The sequence below is a fragment of the Emydura macquarii genome, unplaced genomic scaffold (assembly GCF_026122565.2).
Source record: "Emydura macquarii macquarii isolate MOO-44397 ecotype Brisbane River unplaced genomic scaffold, CSIRO-AGI_Emac_v2 contig_1348, whole genome shotgun sequence".
NCBI classification, from domain to species: Eukaryota; Metazoa; Chordata; order Testudines; family Chelidae; genus Emydura; species Emydura macquarii.
This window is the reverse complement of record NW_027131485.1, coordinates 6,285,119-6,302,876: the sequence shown is the minus strand read 5'-3', so window position 1 is coordinate 6,302,876 and position 17,758 is coordinate 6,285,119. Positions and strand designations below refer to the sequence as shown.

At 39.7% G+C, this 17,758-nt stretch overlaps 1 protein-coding gene across 1 annotated transcript in view; it reads right to left on the bottom strand.

Moving 5' to 3' along the window:
* The window catches only part of PDILT (protein disulfide isomerase like, testis expressed), a 36,177-nt gene that overhangs the window by 13,065 nt on the left and 5,354 nt on the right, over positions 1-17,758 (bottom strand). Inside the window, exons 2-5 of the mRNA XM_067551020.1 lie at positions 8,465-8,671; positions 5,162-5,295; positions 1,546-1,683; positions 642-752 (exon numbers count right to left, since the gene is read on the bottom strand). Of these exons, the coding sequence (XP_067407121.1) occupies positions 642-752; positions 1,546-1,683; positions 5,162-5,295; positions 8,465-8,671 (590 nt within the window). The remainder of the gene's footprint in view (positions 1-641; positions 753-1,545; positions 1,684-5,161; positions 5,296-8,464; positions 8,672-17,758) is intronic.

The following is a 17,758-nucleotide window of genomic DNA, read 5'->3' as shown; positions in this document are numbered from 1 at the left end:
TTCATATAAGGTTCTCCCATGCAGTTTAACAAATGATAGAATTCCACCATGATGACGTTTCATAGTCTGAGTTTTCCAGGAAAGGAGTCAATAGGGGGATATTGAGATATTGAGGGATGTTTTTATTGTGCTCACAAAACTGGAGGAAAATGCTTTCCAATTGGATTGAAGCCCTGTAAAATATTTGCTGGTGTGGTGTAGGTGGCTGTGTAACTGTTATGATGGTTTTCTGCATGAGTCCCTCTGTGCTTCTGCTGGAGTGGGCAGTACTGCAAGCCAGTTTGAGATGGCAGCTTTTAGGGAGTGACACACACACACAGGGTTCTCTCATGGAGATTTTACATTTCTTCTTCCTTTGCTCCTTTTATGAAGCTAACATAGAAGTCACTCGGATTGGAAGTGTATAGTGTATGGGAAATGTGAATGGCAAACACAGCAGCTGTGTAAACTGGATTCCCACTCTAAATTCTGATGAGCTTTATTGACTAGCTCAACATAGCCACATGCTAGTTCTGGAATACCCGTAGCCTATGAGCAACATATTAAAGAGATGATGATTTTACACAGAATCTATGGTGGCAGGTTACTGCCAGGAATTCTCTTTTGCTTTAGCTCTATTTAATTCCATAAAATGAACATACCTCAAGATTATATTCTGTGACCAGATCCATGGTAAATGTTTTAATTAATCTGGTAAGATCCACTTTGTTCTGCTTGCCGTCTTCAGACACTTCATTATGTACAGGTTTTCCCTTGAGTAATAATAAAGTAAAGTTTTTAAAGCGTACACTTTTATCCTCAACTGTAGCAAGCATGCTGTCATTATTTAAACATGTTCTCAAATTTACTTTTTCTTGTCAACAGCAACTAAAATTTCATAACTCTTCTCAAATAAATGGCACCGCTAGATTAATAAACAGGGTTGCAACTAAGTATCAAGATAAAGCTGATGTTTTTAATATATTCTGTGCCAATAACCTTAATACACTGTGTAAGCACTCAGAATTATAATGCAAGACCCTTTCAATGCATAGGCACAATGAAAGGGCAAGTGAACCCTCATTTGACAATTTCTTGGTTTGGTTACTTTGTACCCTAATTGTCAATTTTACTTCTGTATAATTTTGTAGTTGTTGTTTTGTTTATGGAGCTCTTCTTCAGGGTATCATTTGGGGAAAAGGAAAAAAGATCCCAATGGGCTATAGAAGCACTGAGCATCCATAACATTGCTTGAGTCCAGCAGAAGCTGTAGCTGCTCAGTGAATTTGAAAATTGTGCCATTTTTCTTTAGGTGACTAACTACAGATTCAGAAGCCAGAATACAGGCACCCAGTTTTGACCATTCAGTCTTAGATTTCAGTTGTCTAGGGGTTGCAATGTACTACGAATTGGCACATCATGACTATAAATGCAGTATTTATAACACTAAGCTATTGGCATTCCTGTTAAATATTCCTACCACAATAGATTTTCCCCAAGTGCCTCTTTATCCACAGGTTCCTATCATAGCCTATTGTGCAGATTTCGTTGTGCATACATTCCTACCTTCTTGAACACAGCAATAGTGTTCTCTCGAATGCCATAGCTAACGAAAACCTCCTCGCTGGCTGTCACCCCAAAAAGCAGCTCTGGCACATCTCTCGCAGTCTCATAGAAAACTTCCACTGCTCCACCGTGAAGTTCCTGTAGAACAAAAGCAGTGATTTATAGTGGCTAGCATTCTGTGCTGCACTGGCATGGATGGGAGTTAGGGCAGACTGAGGCTGGCCAAATGCAGTTCTCTGAGGTGTCGGAGAGGGAGTAAACACCAGGGATCCTAGTTTTCTATGATTTAAAAATAAACAAAATTCTGTGATTTTAAAAAAACCCATCAAAGTCTGCATTTTTTCATGATTGAGATGAAACACTGAACTTCAGTTTCTCTAATCACTGTCTCTATATCTATCAGTTGAACATGTTTTATTGATATACAGTAGAACCCCCATTTACCCGAGTCTCCATTATCTGGCCCTCCGTATTAACCAAATCACCAGCTGCCCTGGGGGCTGGGGCTCCAGCTGTCAGTGCTACATGAGGCTAGCTCCCGCAAGCCCCTGTCGCATGGAGCTGGCCACCTGAGGACCCACCCATCTTAAAATAAGGGCTAGAGAACTCTTTGCCAGTTCTCCTGATTGTCCCACTATTTGATTCTCCACTCTGGCCCTGGTCCCAATTAGATCGAATATACCGGGTTCTACTGTCAATTTAAAGCACATTCAAAACTCAACCACAAGAGGGGGGGCGGTTGCGCAGATTGAATAAGTGACACTAGTACTTCCAGTAAAATTTAGTTAATAGTTAATGTGTTTTTTATTTTTTCCACAAAAACTTAAGATTTTCTATAAAAATGCAAATTTGGCATTTTTCTGTGGGAAACAGATCTAGGATCTCTGGTAAACACCGACACTAGCGATCTGGAAAAAGTCCTGAAGCCTACCTTGCATCTGCTGGACTGATATGGAGTTGCTGTGATACTCCCTGATCTCCACCCCCATACTACCCCGTTCAACATGGGCCTGCTTATTCCTCTGCACCACCAATGCCCCTGGCAAGTCCTGGCCCTGGGAAGGTCTGCCCAAGTGGAGAAGGAGTTATCACAGCACCTGACCTTGACACCGCTTCACTCCTTCTACACAGGAGCAGTGCTAGTCACACGAAGAGGGTCCCTTCTATGCAGTAGGTCAGAGAGGAATAGGGTGACCATATTTCCCAAAGGGAACACAGGACACGGTGTGGGGCTAGCTCGCCCGAGCCTCGCTCCCCACATGGGGCTGGCCCGACCTGTTCGCCCAAGCCTCCCTCCTCAGGCGGAGCTTGCCCTACCCCTGCCCCATCTCCCCGCACAGGGTTAGAGTTACTGCTCACCCAAGCACTGCCTGCCTGCTGTGCGGGGCTGGCATCTTTACTCACTTGAGCCCTGCCTGTCCCCTGCGCAAGACTGGAGCTGGCATTGCTGCTTGCCACAGCCCTGCCTCCCCCGTGCCTGAGCCCTGCCTCCCACCCTGAGCGGGACAGTCATTGCCGCTCGCTGCACCCCACGTTCCTCTGCACCTCACTTTTTAAAACAAAAGTGGGCATTTGACCCGTTTTCCGGGACAGGACTTAAAAAAGGGACTGTCCTGGCCAAAACAGGACGTATGGTCACTTTAGAGAGGAAAGATCTCTGCTTGACTGAGGACCTACCTGATGACATATGTCTGAATTGTTTTGTCTATGTCTGATGCTTAGATAGGAAGCTGCTATTCAAGGCAGAAATCTTGTCTCCTAAATCTGTAGGATAGTCAGCATGCTGTCAGCCCCCCATTAATAGTAAATAACAATGATGAAAGGCAACAGCTCTTGCAGCTTCCATTTAATCAGAGAATTATTTCATGCTAAATGAATAGTAATTTATATGCTGAGACCTCCTGACATATTCTGGCATTTGCAATCGGTGAGCAATCTGTGACTAATAGAAGGCCAAATCCGGCTCTTTATTTATTTAGACAGTGCTTTATTGGTTTCCACCTGCTGTATTTCTGACACGTCCTAACTGATGCTGATGATCATCTATAATCATTTCATTCTCCAAATGAATTCACAAATTCCAATCAAAGAAGTCTTCAGGCACTAACTATCCGCATACTCCAGCAACACTATTATACTGGGCCGGATTGTGAGTCCTTTTGTGAGTTGCACCTTATTTCATGAATGATTTCAATAGGGCAACTTCTGGAGCAAGACTCTAGTTAGGGTGAGCATTTTCACCTCTGACCCATTGCTTTCAGTACATACCTGCCTCTACCCCTAAGGTGCTATGGCAGCAACATACTTCAATTACCCCAACAAGTTGCCCAATCAATAAAAGTTGGAGTATAAATTATAATAGTTAAATTATAGGAATAGCACTTTAGGCTTGATAAGATTGAGAATGTGCTCAGACTCCATGGTATTAGATGAGTTCAAAAGACCTGGACAGACAGAAGAATAAATACCTGCTTAGTTAGAAAAAATCAGAATACAGATTTAATTATATTAAATGTACAGAGGGTGCCAACAAAAAGTAAGAAAATTCAGTACTGTTCTATGGACTTTAGAATGGACCTTAGATTGCATGCCACAGGAACTTACTGTGTCACTCTGAATATTTACTTTTCAATGGTGCTTACTGCTTAATATTTTTCAGCCCTAAATCTTTCCGTTCTTCTTCAGTCCTTGAACCAATGGGAGTTTGCCAGAATAAAGGGTACAGGATTTGGCCCAGGTGCAATATAATATTTTATTAATTCTTAACTAGGAAATAGCGATAGCAGATTTTTCCAATTGTCAGCAGCTAAAATCTACAGTTTGCATGTATTTTACAGTCATCTGATTCCAAACTCACTAAGACATTTCCCTCTTTTAAATGAAGTTGTTAAACCAAAAATGTATCCTAGTGCAATGGATTATATTTTCTGGTTTTCAACAAAATTAAATGGTAAGGGTCAATTTTTCACCAGTGCCTCAAATTGAGCCCATGTTTATGGTTTTACAAGTACAAGAAGTCAGATCTTTGAATGAAAATCAGTTACTTAGATGGCCAGCTCTCTATCTGAGATTAAAATGTGACTAGCATTGCTTACGTGACTATTGATGTAGTCACAATTCTTGCCCCTGAGGAGCACCCAGGATGTGCATGGGCAGAACCACCAATGCCATTAAGACTCTCCAAAGGGGAAAGAGAAGGGGATGGAAGGATGCCAAGACTATTGATTGCCCTGTTCTACATCAACTGGTAGCGCTGGGATGGTTCAGCAGGGAGCACTGTATCCAAGATAATAAGAGCTACTTTGGCTTGGGGCTGTACCATCACTGCTCCAGGAATATCTTCAGGCAGAAAACCTCTGTGCATGTACACACAGAGAAAATACTATGGGAGTGAGGCTTTACAGCTAGAATCTGGCCTTGTTTAAACCCAAGTGTTTGCTTGTGTAAAAACATATGCAGGAATAAGTGCATGGGGAAAAAAAATGTAGCAAACAATAGGCCTAGTTTTTGGGGCCAACTTTAGGCACCTTTGGAAATATGGTCTTTGGTGACAGTGGCAAAAAATGTGGGGCCTGGTCACAAAGGCAGAATGGCCTTTGACTTTCCATTGAGTTACCTTAAAAAAGCCAATCACTGCCAAATCTTCAGAGTTAATGATAGCTTCAGCCTGATCAGTGCTGTTGATAAGCATAGTGCTGGGTCCTATTCTTCTTCTCACCCAGGTAATAAATGCAGAGGCCTCTCTGACTCCTTTGGAACAAGGAAAGAATGAAAAGGACTGTAAAAGAGAATTACAAAAGTCATCACTTTTCTGAATAACCAAGATGACAAGAAGTGTACAAGGTTGTAGAGTCTAAATTCATTTGGACTCCACGTACCCTTGAACTCTTGACTATTAGATAGTTAAAGGTTGCCTTAAGCATTGAAATTCAAATCGATTCCAAGCACTTGAAGAGGTTCAGGGTATTACAGTAGAGTGTTTGTGGGTCGTCACTGTACTTTCTGGGTTGTCTGTAAACAACAGTTGTGCATTACTAATTAACTGTTCAATCACAGATTTTATGGGTCAGGGCTCTCAGACAAGTAGGAAAGCATGGAGCACAAAGATTCACATGGCAGGTATTTGACTCTAGGGCACCCATGAGCTATACAGAAATAACCTGTGGTTTAATCCGACATGACTTCAAACCAATTCCACAGTTCATTGAACTATCTATTCAGTTAAATTAGGTGTTAGATTTGTACCTCTTGCACAGCAGAAGAGAAGTGATAGGTGCTGAGGCATATTAAAATGTTTCTTCAATGTTAGAGCTCAGCTTTTCTGGTTTACAGATAAGAATTAAGGACCAGATGGTCATGTGTCCTTTAATTGTGGATGCTTGCAGTTTTTAGGTACCCAACTCAGTACCCAACATCAGTGTTGCCAACTCTCATGATTTTATCACAAGTATTACAATATATGGAGTTTTTTCCTTAAAGCCCAGCTCCTGGGGCCAAGTTATTTACAAAAGAATCTCAGCTTTCATTTAAAAATAAAATTTCTAGCCCTCATATTTGCAGGGCAAAGTTTGGAAATATGAACCCTAATGGCTCAAAGTGGGCTTAAGGAACTGACGATCCCAGTCTAAAAGAATGCTCCTTTAACTTTTTCAACAGAACCTTCTTTAAGAAGATGGCATCGATGTACACAGAGGGGTCAAGCAAAGGGTTGTCAGAATTGTATATGAAAAAGAGAGCATCAAGATAGTATCAGTCTGTATGTACTGTGCTATGGTGTAGTCCTACTACATATTACAAACAGTTGATCAAACATCCAGACCCTGAAACTGTGTATCTTATCAATGTAACAAGATTAAAATTCAGGGCAGGCCAATTCAGTTGATTGCCACTAAGACATTTTGCAGCAAACTTCACTGCAACTAATTCTGAATAATATTTTTTTGAAAGCATGGCAGGCTGACATTTGTACTGGAGAGCACAGGCCTGAAATGTAAAGCGGCAGAGCAGTACCTAGTGGCTGCACGACATTCAAATGCTGTCTACATGCAGATCCAAGTTCTTACAGCTAATCTGTTTTATGTCAGCCATACAAACCTCAGCAAATCCTTCACCAGATTAATCATGGTCTTGTATTTGCCCAAAATGCCCTTGTACTTAGTGTATTTGGGCCAAATCCTGGCCTCATTGAACTAAATGGCCCATTGATTTTATGAGGACTAGGATTTGGCTCCGTTTATCAAGTATTATGATGACCATTAAAAAAAAATCCCTCTTTCATTAAATATTTCAGTGAACTTTCCTGTTTTAAACTTTGTCAGTGCAACATCAAAAGCATTTGTTTGTTTAAGGATTACACATTTCCTCTAATAAATAACTAATTGTATAGTTAAAGCACATTCAGATCTGGCCACTCTGAATACTTCAAATAGCTATTACTTATCAGTGAGAGCACTTGTTTGATTTTCATCATTGTAAATAAATGGCTTACCAGTCAACCGACTGTAATTTTAGTAATTATTGGAGTTGTGTATAATAGATGATTTGTGAATTCTTTATGAATTCTTATGTTTAAACTCTTCGCAACTCATTTATAGGCAATGCCGAAAGGGCAGCTCTACTCTGACATTGCGAGGGTCCTTGTTCACTGACTCTCAGTAACATACATATCAAATGAGTTTGCAAGTTAAAAAGTTAAAGTAGTTTCTTGCTAGCCTTAAAGGCTCAGGCTCAGTACTTTCATTCTCATGCACTAATAAAAGTTCATTGGGCAAATCATGTCTTCAGTGACACCTGTGCAGGGCCTCCTGTGTGCACAAGTGTAATGACTGAAACTCAGTAAAAAAATTCTGTTGATGATGCACAAGATGGAATAAAAGTAGTGAGAACACAACTCCACTGAGGTCTGTGAGAGTGACGGGGGCTCAGCAGCTCTGAAAATGGGGCCACTTGTTCACGTGCCTAAAAGTGGGTTTAGAAGCCCAACTTTAGGCTTCCATTTTAAAAAAAATCTTGGCCTTTCTGCCTGTCTTCAGACTCCATAAACACACTCCTGCATAAGCTACTTACTTCTTAACTGCAAGACAACATCATTTTAACCAGTCTGCACAATTAGAGAGAGATGTAGGCAAAAAGAAGGAATGTTATTTGATCTATTTTTAAAGAAGCAAAAGCTCTAATCAAGTCTGGATTTCCGGGGATTGTACATATTCTGAACTATGGAATGCACAGCCCAAACGCTATAGTTTGTTTAATATATCTTCATGTACTTTAAATGCTATCTTTTTAAGTGATTCCATTGCATTACTGGGCCTTATGGGAGCTCCCTCTGGTGGTTAATTTGCCAGCTTCAAAATTCCTTCTTGGGTTATAGAATCATAGAACAAATATATATATTTTAAGCAAACAGACAAGGTTGTTGTTAAAACAGTCCTCTCCAAACCATAGTGCAGACTTCTGCTGTACTCATACTGTGCAAGTAACTTGTATTGAGAGTCCTGTGGGTGTAACAAATGCAAATTAAGCAGTAATTGGGCCAAATTCTCTGCAGGTGTAACTCCATTGTATTCAAGCTCATTGGAGTTAGTGGGCGTGCATGGTAGTTCACTATAGTCAATGGAGTTATGCCAGCAGAGAATTTGGCTGCTATCTTCATTGCTGGTCAGAGACAAGCATTTAAATTCTAACTTTGGAAGGCGAGTTCAAATCCTAGTTTGTCTTTATTAAATGCACACATGTACACACAGATAGCTAGATATGCAGAGATAAATATACATACAACATCAAGGGCAGAATCTGTTTAATAGCAAGTACATTCTCTGTCTGAGCATTATATTCTTGTCCAGTCAATAATATAGTAAGTCTTTTCCATCTGTAATACAATGGATATTATGCACTTCCATCAGTCCAAACAACAGTTTACCTTTGCAATCTATAGGATTTTTCCTATCACCATCCACAAAGAACTTCACAGTAGGAAACTCCTGAATGTTAAATTCTTTTTTCAGATCTTTTTGGTCTGTGACATCGACTTTGCCAAATCTGATACCAGGAGCTTCTTTTTTAAGCTGCCCTGCAGCTTTTGCAAATTCTTCAGCCAAAGTCTGAGATGGCCCAGATAAAGAAATATCTAATAGGGATCAACAAAGAGAAAACCAATCATGTATTCATGAGTATTAAGTTTCAAACTCAAAGCCATTAAGTCAGACAATATTTTAAAGAGTTAAACAGGACTATTGAGACACAAGACAAAGGGAACCTATCCCATCCAATGAGTCTAAAACAGGAGAGACTTTTTGATCTATTTTGTTCATTAAGAATGATCAATCTCTGCATGATTATGTGTGTTTTTGTGATTGCACCTATTCATGAGTAGCAAAAAATGTCATTCAAAAGCTATGATGGGAGGCTATTTTTTTGGGAGGGGGGACAAAATGGAGTCAGCTGTGACTAAATATTCTGGTCAGATTTTTAAAAACAGGAGCCTAAGGGTAGGGTTAATTAATTTGTATAAAGTCACTTAAGTCACTTGATTTTCAAAAGTGCTGAGTACACAACAGCTCCCACCAACACATGTTTTTATAACAAAGTTTGTGTGTGTTGGAGCTGTGGGAAGAGGGTTCTAGCCTGTACTCTGCAAATGTATGCTATGTTGTTATGGAGAAAGGACAAGAAATGAATTGCCTATATCTAGCTGCTTTGAATTCAAAGGTATGTATCAGATAAAGGCTAAGAGTTCTCCAGTGCTGCAACTTGTGGAAAGGACTTTTGAAAGCAACTTAGTTTAACTTTCTACTGATAAAGCTGAGATATGTTATCACCTCATTTGGCTTGCTTTACTATTTAACATAAAGAGGGGAGTGAAAACTTGTAATTCTGTCAGGGATTGAAAGAAAATCAGTAACATTTTAGTTTTATCAATATACCTTTCAAACAGGGACAGATGAAAAAAATCCAGATAGTCTTGGTTATTTATAAGTCAAATTTTAAATCCAACAGTATGACTATTTTTTATCTAATGTCTTTTGTACTACCATAGAAATGGAAACAAATACAAGTCTCTACAGTTTTCCTAATCAAGACACTGCTTTATATAATTGTACCAAAAAGTGAGTGATCATTTTCATTAGAGCTCTCATAAATGAATGGAATATAAAAATTTTAATCTAGCTCAGTGATCAGTTATATTTCCCTGCGTGATTCATCGTCGTCGTCATTCTGAGTCCCCGCCATCAATCATTCCTCCATCCAACTAGTGCAATCGGGATCATGAATAGTAATAACTAGCAATCTCTTTTTATTATTAGTTATTTGGCTTGTACATGGATTCAGTGCAGTAAGGACTCAGCTAGGAAAGCTTTCGAATCAATGGCACTAAGCCAGTTCACCGGTTGAGTGTCTGGTTACTTGTTTTTATGTGATCTAATGGCGCTCAGGAAAAGCAGATCTGGTACTCTTGGATTTTAATCCCACTAACATGCTGTGTTACCTTAGTCATGTCATTCAGCAAAATATTAAAGCATGTGCTTAATTTTAAAAATATGCTTAAGTCTCATTGAAGTCAGTTGGAATCTCTGTGTGTGAATGAGAGATGCATAAGGCCATTAATTTCTGTGTATCTTGGTTCACCCAAGTGTAAAATGAGTGTGGTACAACCTACCTTCCTCCCAGGGGTAAGTCTGGAATGTGCTCTGTTGGGGTGTGCGTGTGCTAAGTTCATTCTCCTTTTAACAATAGTTTGGTAAGTAAGTTTATAAGACACCTCTAAAAATGTAAGAATCAAACAGATCAACAGTGCTGGCCTCTCCTGAGTTGTAACAGAAAACATTGGGTGAGATCTTGGCTCCACCAGAATCAATGGAAGCTTTGTCATTGACTTCAACAGGGCCAGGTTTTCACCCAATGAGTTTATGGGCTGTGTTAAAAATGCTGATTTACAATTTTATTTTTTCAAAACATTAACTTGTTAGATTCAAACCAGCTTGTTTCTCATGTAAATCTTCTTAGCTCAGAGATTCAGAAGCTGTTACAAGCCCATACATCAGAACAGCTCCTCCAGGTGGCAATATGCTAAATGAAATTCTTGTTAGGGGGGAAAAAAAAAGTTAGTGGGACCTCAGATATCATGGTGTTAAATGTCACAGAAGTTCCTAGATGGAAGGGACCTTTTACATAAAATAAAGGCTAAGGGCATCAGTGGATCAAATTGTGATCTAATCACATGTAAATTTTAGCTTTATAGAAGGATAAAATCTATCATAAAATTCTAACTTCAATGGCTCTCTTTGCTAACTATAAAAATGGTCCTACCAACATTTCCCCTCACAAATTTTGTAAAGTATTTGCCCTCCAGATTAAACTTTGTATGGAGAGTTCCAATCCAAGCATATTTCTTATAGTCCAGCTGTATACTGCTGGAAATCAGAGTATTTGATAGAAAATCTAACCTACCACGTACAATAAAGGGCACGTCTTAGTATAAAATGTTATGGAACATATAAGGCAATGTTTGCCAAGCACACATAGGTTATGCTTTAAAATAGGCTCAGAGAAATTTAGCACACTTTTAGTAACTCAGACTGTGATGGACATGGAGCTGCTATGTAATAATCTAAAAATACTGATATATAACAACTTTATGAATATTGTATGTGACCTGGGCAGTGAGGTAAAATTACTGTGTAGCTACACTGGGTTATTAGAATTTTCCTTTATGAATGTATTGATCTAGCTTAATAGGGCACTATTGGAAAAACAAGCAGGAAAGCAATGCAGTGGTGAGTATTAAGCATGCGAGTAGTCCCATTGACCTCAGGAAAAGTGAATGATTAAGTTCATTGCTGAATTGGAGCTTTAATGCTTAAATTACGGAAGGAAATGCCTTTCAATTTAACTGTTAACCACATTTTTTATACATTTATTTCTATGTGGGTTAACGGTGGTCAAGTCATGGAACTGTATATCCAGATCATATCTTTTCATAGTTGATTATTTATGTAGTGGTCTTTGTTTTTCTGTTGCCCATTAACTTTGTAATTGCCATAATACATTACATTTTATTTATTGATATAGCACCTATGAGCCAAAGTGGTTGAGAAGGATAAGAGTAGGATAGAATATTAAAATAAAATAAAAAGTCAGCAAATCAACAAGTGGTCCTTAGTGAGAACAAGATATTGGGTTTACAAGAGCAAGAATAAAATAATTCAAAGTTATATTCAGAAACAGAAAATAGCCAGGCTCTAGTACTTGTCCTTTAATCCCAAGGAAAAAGTGGAGAGTGTTGGGCCTAGAGAAGATAATAAAGCAGAAGAAATTATTTGTAAATTAATGGAGCAAACAGGTAAGGGAAGGACTAATTCAGATGCTAAAATTAAATGTTACAGTGAGAATTTGAAAGCAAATAAGTATCATTATACCTGATTTACAGTAAGTGCCAATTTACCTGATTTAGGGCCTGATTCCACAAAGTATTAATGAGGAGTCCCATTGGTTCCAAATATTTTTCTGGTTACAGATAAGCAACCACCCAACAAACACTTGCAGTCTGGTTCCAAGACAATGGCTGTGCAGCCTGCACTATGAGCAGTAAAGATAGCTTCTAGGCTTTAGCCAAAGTTACACAGCTGTTTTGCCAGGGACCTGGACATCAAAGGGTCACTAAATGGTTAAAAGGATTCTAATGGGAGGGGGGAATTATAAGTGAGTTCTGTCCCAGATACTGACATAGATCCTGTGGGAGGGTCTGTGGTTTGGGGCCTTCCCAAGCTTTCACTGGATAGTAAGTTTAAGGAAGCTAGACAGCATATAGATTGTTTATTGCTTTAAGATCTGCTTGCTCTGAATTGCTTCAGTTCTAAATAAAGTAATACTTTGCTTTTCAAGTGCTATTTGGTCAGTGAGTAACAGAACTGCAGGTACTGAACGTAACTCAGGCCTGCTGAGGTAATTACAGTTGGTATCTGGGGCCGGAAGCCCAAGACCTGGTCTGGGAATTGGAGAATCGTGTGATTCCACTCTGAGGAAGATGATGGCCTGAGGTCTGAGAAGGGATGCATACAGAGACCACATGGTGGGAAAAGGTGCAGTTAGCTCAATAACTGTGACACAGGTAACAGATCTAGAAGTACAGTGAGTGAGCATCTCTATCTTCTTCATCAGATGCATAAATGCTGTTTCCCTGACCACCTGAGAAACACGTGAGAGGATCCATCACATGATCTCCTTCTCCTTGTCCTGAGTGCCTAGAGTCCTCTTTAGCTTTCCATCAATTCTTCTGTTTTTGTTTTTAATGCAGCTATTCTCTGTTCTCCTCCGACGTGCTTTATTTTTCAGACCGCTTTAGTATTGCAGGGAACTGTCGCTCCTTTTATTTGCAGCATTCCCTTTATTGTGTTTTCCTGTCCCTGTCTTTTAGATTACCGACACTGATTATTCTGGGGGAAAAGGGTACTGAGAGCACGTCTACATGTATAGCGCTGCAGCACGTCTCGTGAAGACCGTCTATGCCGATGGGAGAGAGCTTCCCCCACCGACATAGCGCTGTCCACACTGGTGCTTATGTCAGTGTAACTTATGTCACTGGGGATAGTTTGTTCACACCCCTGAGAGGCATAAATTCTGCCAACATAAGCGGTAGGGTAGAACAACTACACAGATTCCAATATCAATGGGATTAAGACATGTGCAGAACACAGGAGCAGATGCAGTTGGACAGCCAGTCTGTTAGCATGGAGCTTAAGACAGGGCTAGCTAAGGTCACCATTGAAAAACTTATGGATGGGGTGACAAGACTGATAACTACACTTACAGATGCCATCTCTATTGCTTAGCAACTTATTGAATCAAACACAGCTGTGAGAAAACAAATGACCCTTGTAGTGTCATCAGCCCAGTAATTAGATTTGATTTAGCAGGAGGTGGTCTTCAGCTAAGTGTCAATATTTTATTTTAAAAACATTTAAAAATCAGTATTTTTGTGTTTTAAAGGACTGACTTTTATGACTTGTCTCCTTCGATCATCACTAAATTTCCACTCACCCAGTCTGGTCACTGGTTTGTGAGGAGTTCTTCTGCTGATCTTTTTTAAATGGACCTAAATCTAAAACATAGCCCTTATCAATGCAAGTGAATTATGACAACATGAGCATGGACACAGCTGACAGCGGAAATAAAATATCCGGCATCTGAAGCCCAAGACAGTTCAGGTTGCTTAGTTCAGATACAGGAAGAGGAAACACTAGGACATAGAGATACAGTTGTTAACAGAATCTCTTCCTCTTGCTAGTCTCATTCTTTTCCTGCTGCTTTCTTTTCCTGTTGCTAGTCTCTTTCTTGTTGACTTTCTGTAAAAATCAAACAGCAATGAATGACTTTTAAAATTGCTTATTTTTACCAGGGGAGCTGTCCTATCAAGAACCTTTCACATACACACAATGCTGATATACTGTTATAAAATACTTCTTTGTGTGAGGAAAGTGCCTGCAGAGAAGGACAGTGGGGACTCTTCTCACCTGTTCAGCTGATTTTACATACGCGCACACACACACACACACACACACACACACAGTTGGGGGGGGGGGGGGGGGGGGGGGGGGGGGAAGCTGTTTTTTGTTTTTTTGCCTCTTTTTGCTTCTTTCCAATGTACAGAAAAGACCTGAACGTTTTCAAGTGTTTTGGGTTTTTTTAAATAAGTATTTATTTCCTGTTTTTCTACATTCTAACTTCAGGTCTTGTCAATGTTGTTTTCCCGGGTGGACTCAACTGGAGAACTCATATGTTTATGACATTGCAGATGTCATGAGAGTAAAACCTGATTAACTGAGAGGGAAACTGATTTTTAATCAAACTGTTTAAATGTTGAATTTTTGCTTGTCCCAATTGTTTGTTTATTTGTATTCCAGTAGCATCTAAAAGACCTAACTGTGATCTAGGCCCCATTGTACTAGGTGCTGACCAAAGACATAAGCCCTGCCCTGAAGAGTTTATGTCCTGAATAAATATGGACAAAGGGTAAGAGGGAGAAATGCTATTGTCCCCATTTTACAGATGAGGCTCTGAGACACCGAGAATATCATGCCCCAAGTCACATAGAAAGCTTATGGTGGAATTGAATTGAGAGCTCGAGTCCCTTAAAGCCAACCTTCTTAAACATGTAGACATAATGAATGAGCCACTGATTTTTTTAGAGTGCAACTTATTTAGACTAAGATATATTGAAATGTGATAATCAGGGATGAAATTAGCCACTACAAAAATATTGTATTTAACGGCCCTAGTGCATCCTTCAAATGAGTCTACATGGAAGCACAGCAGATGTCTCCATCTTTACCTAATTGTCATCTGTCTTCAGTTTCATTCTGTAGTCTTTATTGATGATCTTGGTGATTACTGGAGAAGCAGTAAGCTTGCTTGCTGTCAGGCTAAATACTGATTTCTCAGCAGTAAGCTCTCTACACCAGGCCCACTCTTGATCTTTCTGTGTGTAGGCTTCTTATTCAGTTTCTCCACAGCCATATAATTTTCCCTATAGAAAACTCTTGAGGGGGCCTGGAAGTCAGACAGTCTTTGTTTTAGTCCTGTCTCTGCTGCAAACTTTCTTGTGAACTTGAGCAAGTCTTTTAAAGCCTGATCCTGTTGACATTGAGATAAATGGGAAAACTTCCACTGACTTCAGTGGTGCAAAATGTGGCCCATAATCTCTTGGGTCAATTTCTGTACTAAACTGGGGTAATATAACCTTAAGTCACTAATGTTTGTACCATGATTTGAGATTCTCTGATAGAAGGCATTATACAAATCCCAAGAATGATTTTAAATCTTGGGGACTCGTAATCACTGTGTCCCAGACAAACTTTAAAATGTTCAATAAAATTAACATGTTAAATTCAAACCCATATGTATGTGTCTGAACAGCATCGGCAAAGGGGTATGAGAGCATCATGGTACCTATTTTACATTCCCAAATGTATATATCCCTCGGCCTGCTCACCCATGGGCTTGCATATGGGGCATAACAATTTTGTGACCATTTTCAGAAAACTTGGCCCTAAGGAGAAAGGCTGGTGTTTTCAGAAGAGCCTAAAGGACTTAGACACCCAGACGCCATTGACTTCCCAACCCTTAGGCTCCTTTGAAAACACCAACATTACGATGTCTTTGTTTGTCATACATTTATATTGTTTACATATACCCTAACTACTTTGTGAGGCATGCACTTTAAAGGAGTTACGCTATCAACCTTCACTGACGGAGTCCATTTTGGATGTTGGCTTTGTGACTCTGCAAAACTACTTAATTACATATGATTAAAAATTAGATTCCCATATTTTTTTCTTCCTAAGAAAACCCAATTTTGATTTACAATTCACAGGCACTAGAGGAATTTCCAAGAGAGGAGAATGTTTTTGATATTAATACATCTTTCTATTCCCTGTATTTAATTCATCCTGGTATGTCTCACTCCTGAGATGTTTGGAGGTTCTCTGTATAGATGTATTTTTTTCTCTCTGATGCTGAATAGTGTTCTCTAATATTGCTATAAAGTCATTGTAGTGGTTGCTTTTAAAAAGTCGTCATTTGCCAACAGTTACCTCAGTTTTTATCTGAGATACCACACAGTTACCAGAATTATTTCTCCTTCTAAGCACAAGGGAAATGTGTGGTATTAGTTGACTTTTTTAATGGTAATTATTGTATTGGTTATTAATTTGTGTTCAGATCCTAAGGAATGCCATTAACTTGTTACACTTCTTTCCTGCCAGCAGAATGTAGTACCCTTGCAATGTGTTAGGTTGAAAGCTCCAGGAAACAATTTCTGTTTATCCACTGAACAGGCATAGGAAGAACAATAGCTGTATTTACTAAGGAAATTAAACCTGGCACAAAAAAGGACTGGAGCTGATATTCTTAAAAGTTTGGAGAGTTAAATAATTATGAATGGTTTTCTTTCCTGTAAAGCTCTGGTGGGGAGAGTGACATTAACACGTGGTCAGCAGCCATTTTAATATTGCCTAGTTTTTACACAGTGCTTTTCATCAGTAGATCTCCAAGCACTTTACCAAGGATGTCGGGATAATTGTAGACAGGGAAACTAAAGCAGAGAGGTGAAGGGCTTGTTCAGGTCAGTAGCCAAGCTGGAATAGAACTCAAGTGTCCTGAGGTCCAGTCAATGCTCCAGCCACTAGGCCATGGTGCCCCCCTTTTGGGTTTTCCTGAATTTGTAACTTGCCTAATTAAACAGTTCTGCCTGTGATGGATGTTGGCTGAGGGTTTATATGTTACTCCTCCAGCACAGGTGTGTTGTGGGTGCTGTATCTGAATCTATATAGTACTGTGTGCCAGTGCAGGCTGTAAGCATGCATGGAATTAACAGCATATTTGGGTGGAAACTGATGCTTCAAGAGCCTGTCTCCGTGGATACCCTAGCCTGGAGACACCTGAGGGGTGTGGAAAGGCAGGTCCAGTTGCTGAGTCGTTTGCCTGGCCTAGAGGAGTACCATTCTGACATTAGGAAGTTGGTGGGATACATGAATGGCTGCTCACCTGCCTCCAAGACAAGGAGATTTATTTCCAGTGCACTCTAGCAGAGCTCCAGTCACAGTAGCTGCCCCACTCACTATATTAGGCTTCTTTACACAGGAAGATTATACCACTACAAGCAAAGGTTTGAATTTAAACCCGTATGATACCACCAGTGTAACTCCCCATATGGACACTCTTATTCCAATATACAAGGATCTTTTTTAGTATAACTTATTTCTCTTTGGAATAAAACTATCCACCCAAGGAGTTACACCAGTTTAACTATCCCAGTATAATTATACACGTACAACTGCTAAAAATTTCCCTTGAAGACAAGCCCTAAGCAGGGCATTTCTCCTGCCTGTAATAAGTACTCCAAGTCCTTCATCCTAATAGAAATTCTAGAGAATATTGTTATGCTGGAGAGTGTTGGTAGCTGACAGCCAGTGTGTCTTTGATCTGTGGGCAATCACAGACCTTGCTGAAGCCAACGCCAAACTCTTTCCCTCAGCCTGAATGAGGGAGCAAATAAATGCTCCTCTGTTTTCTGATAGCTGAAACAATAGAAACTACTGCCCAAATCATGGATCAGCATGGCAAGGCTGGAGTAGAAGCTGAGCCATGGGGAGCTGAGAAGTTTCCCTGGATATTGATTGTAAATACAGGAGCTTGGATTGGTTGGACTGCAGCATAT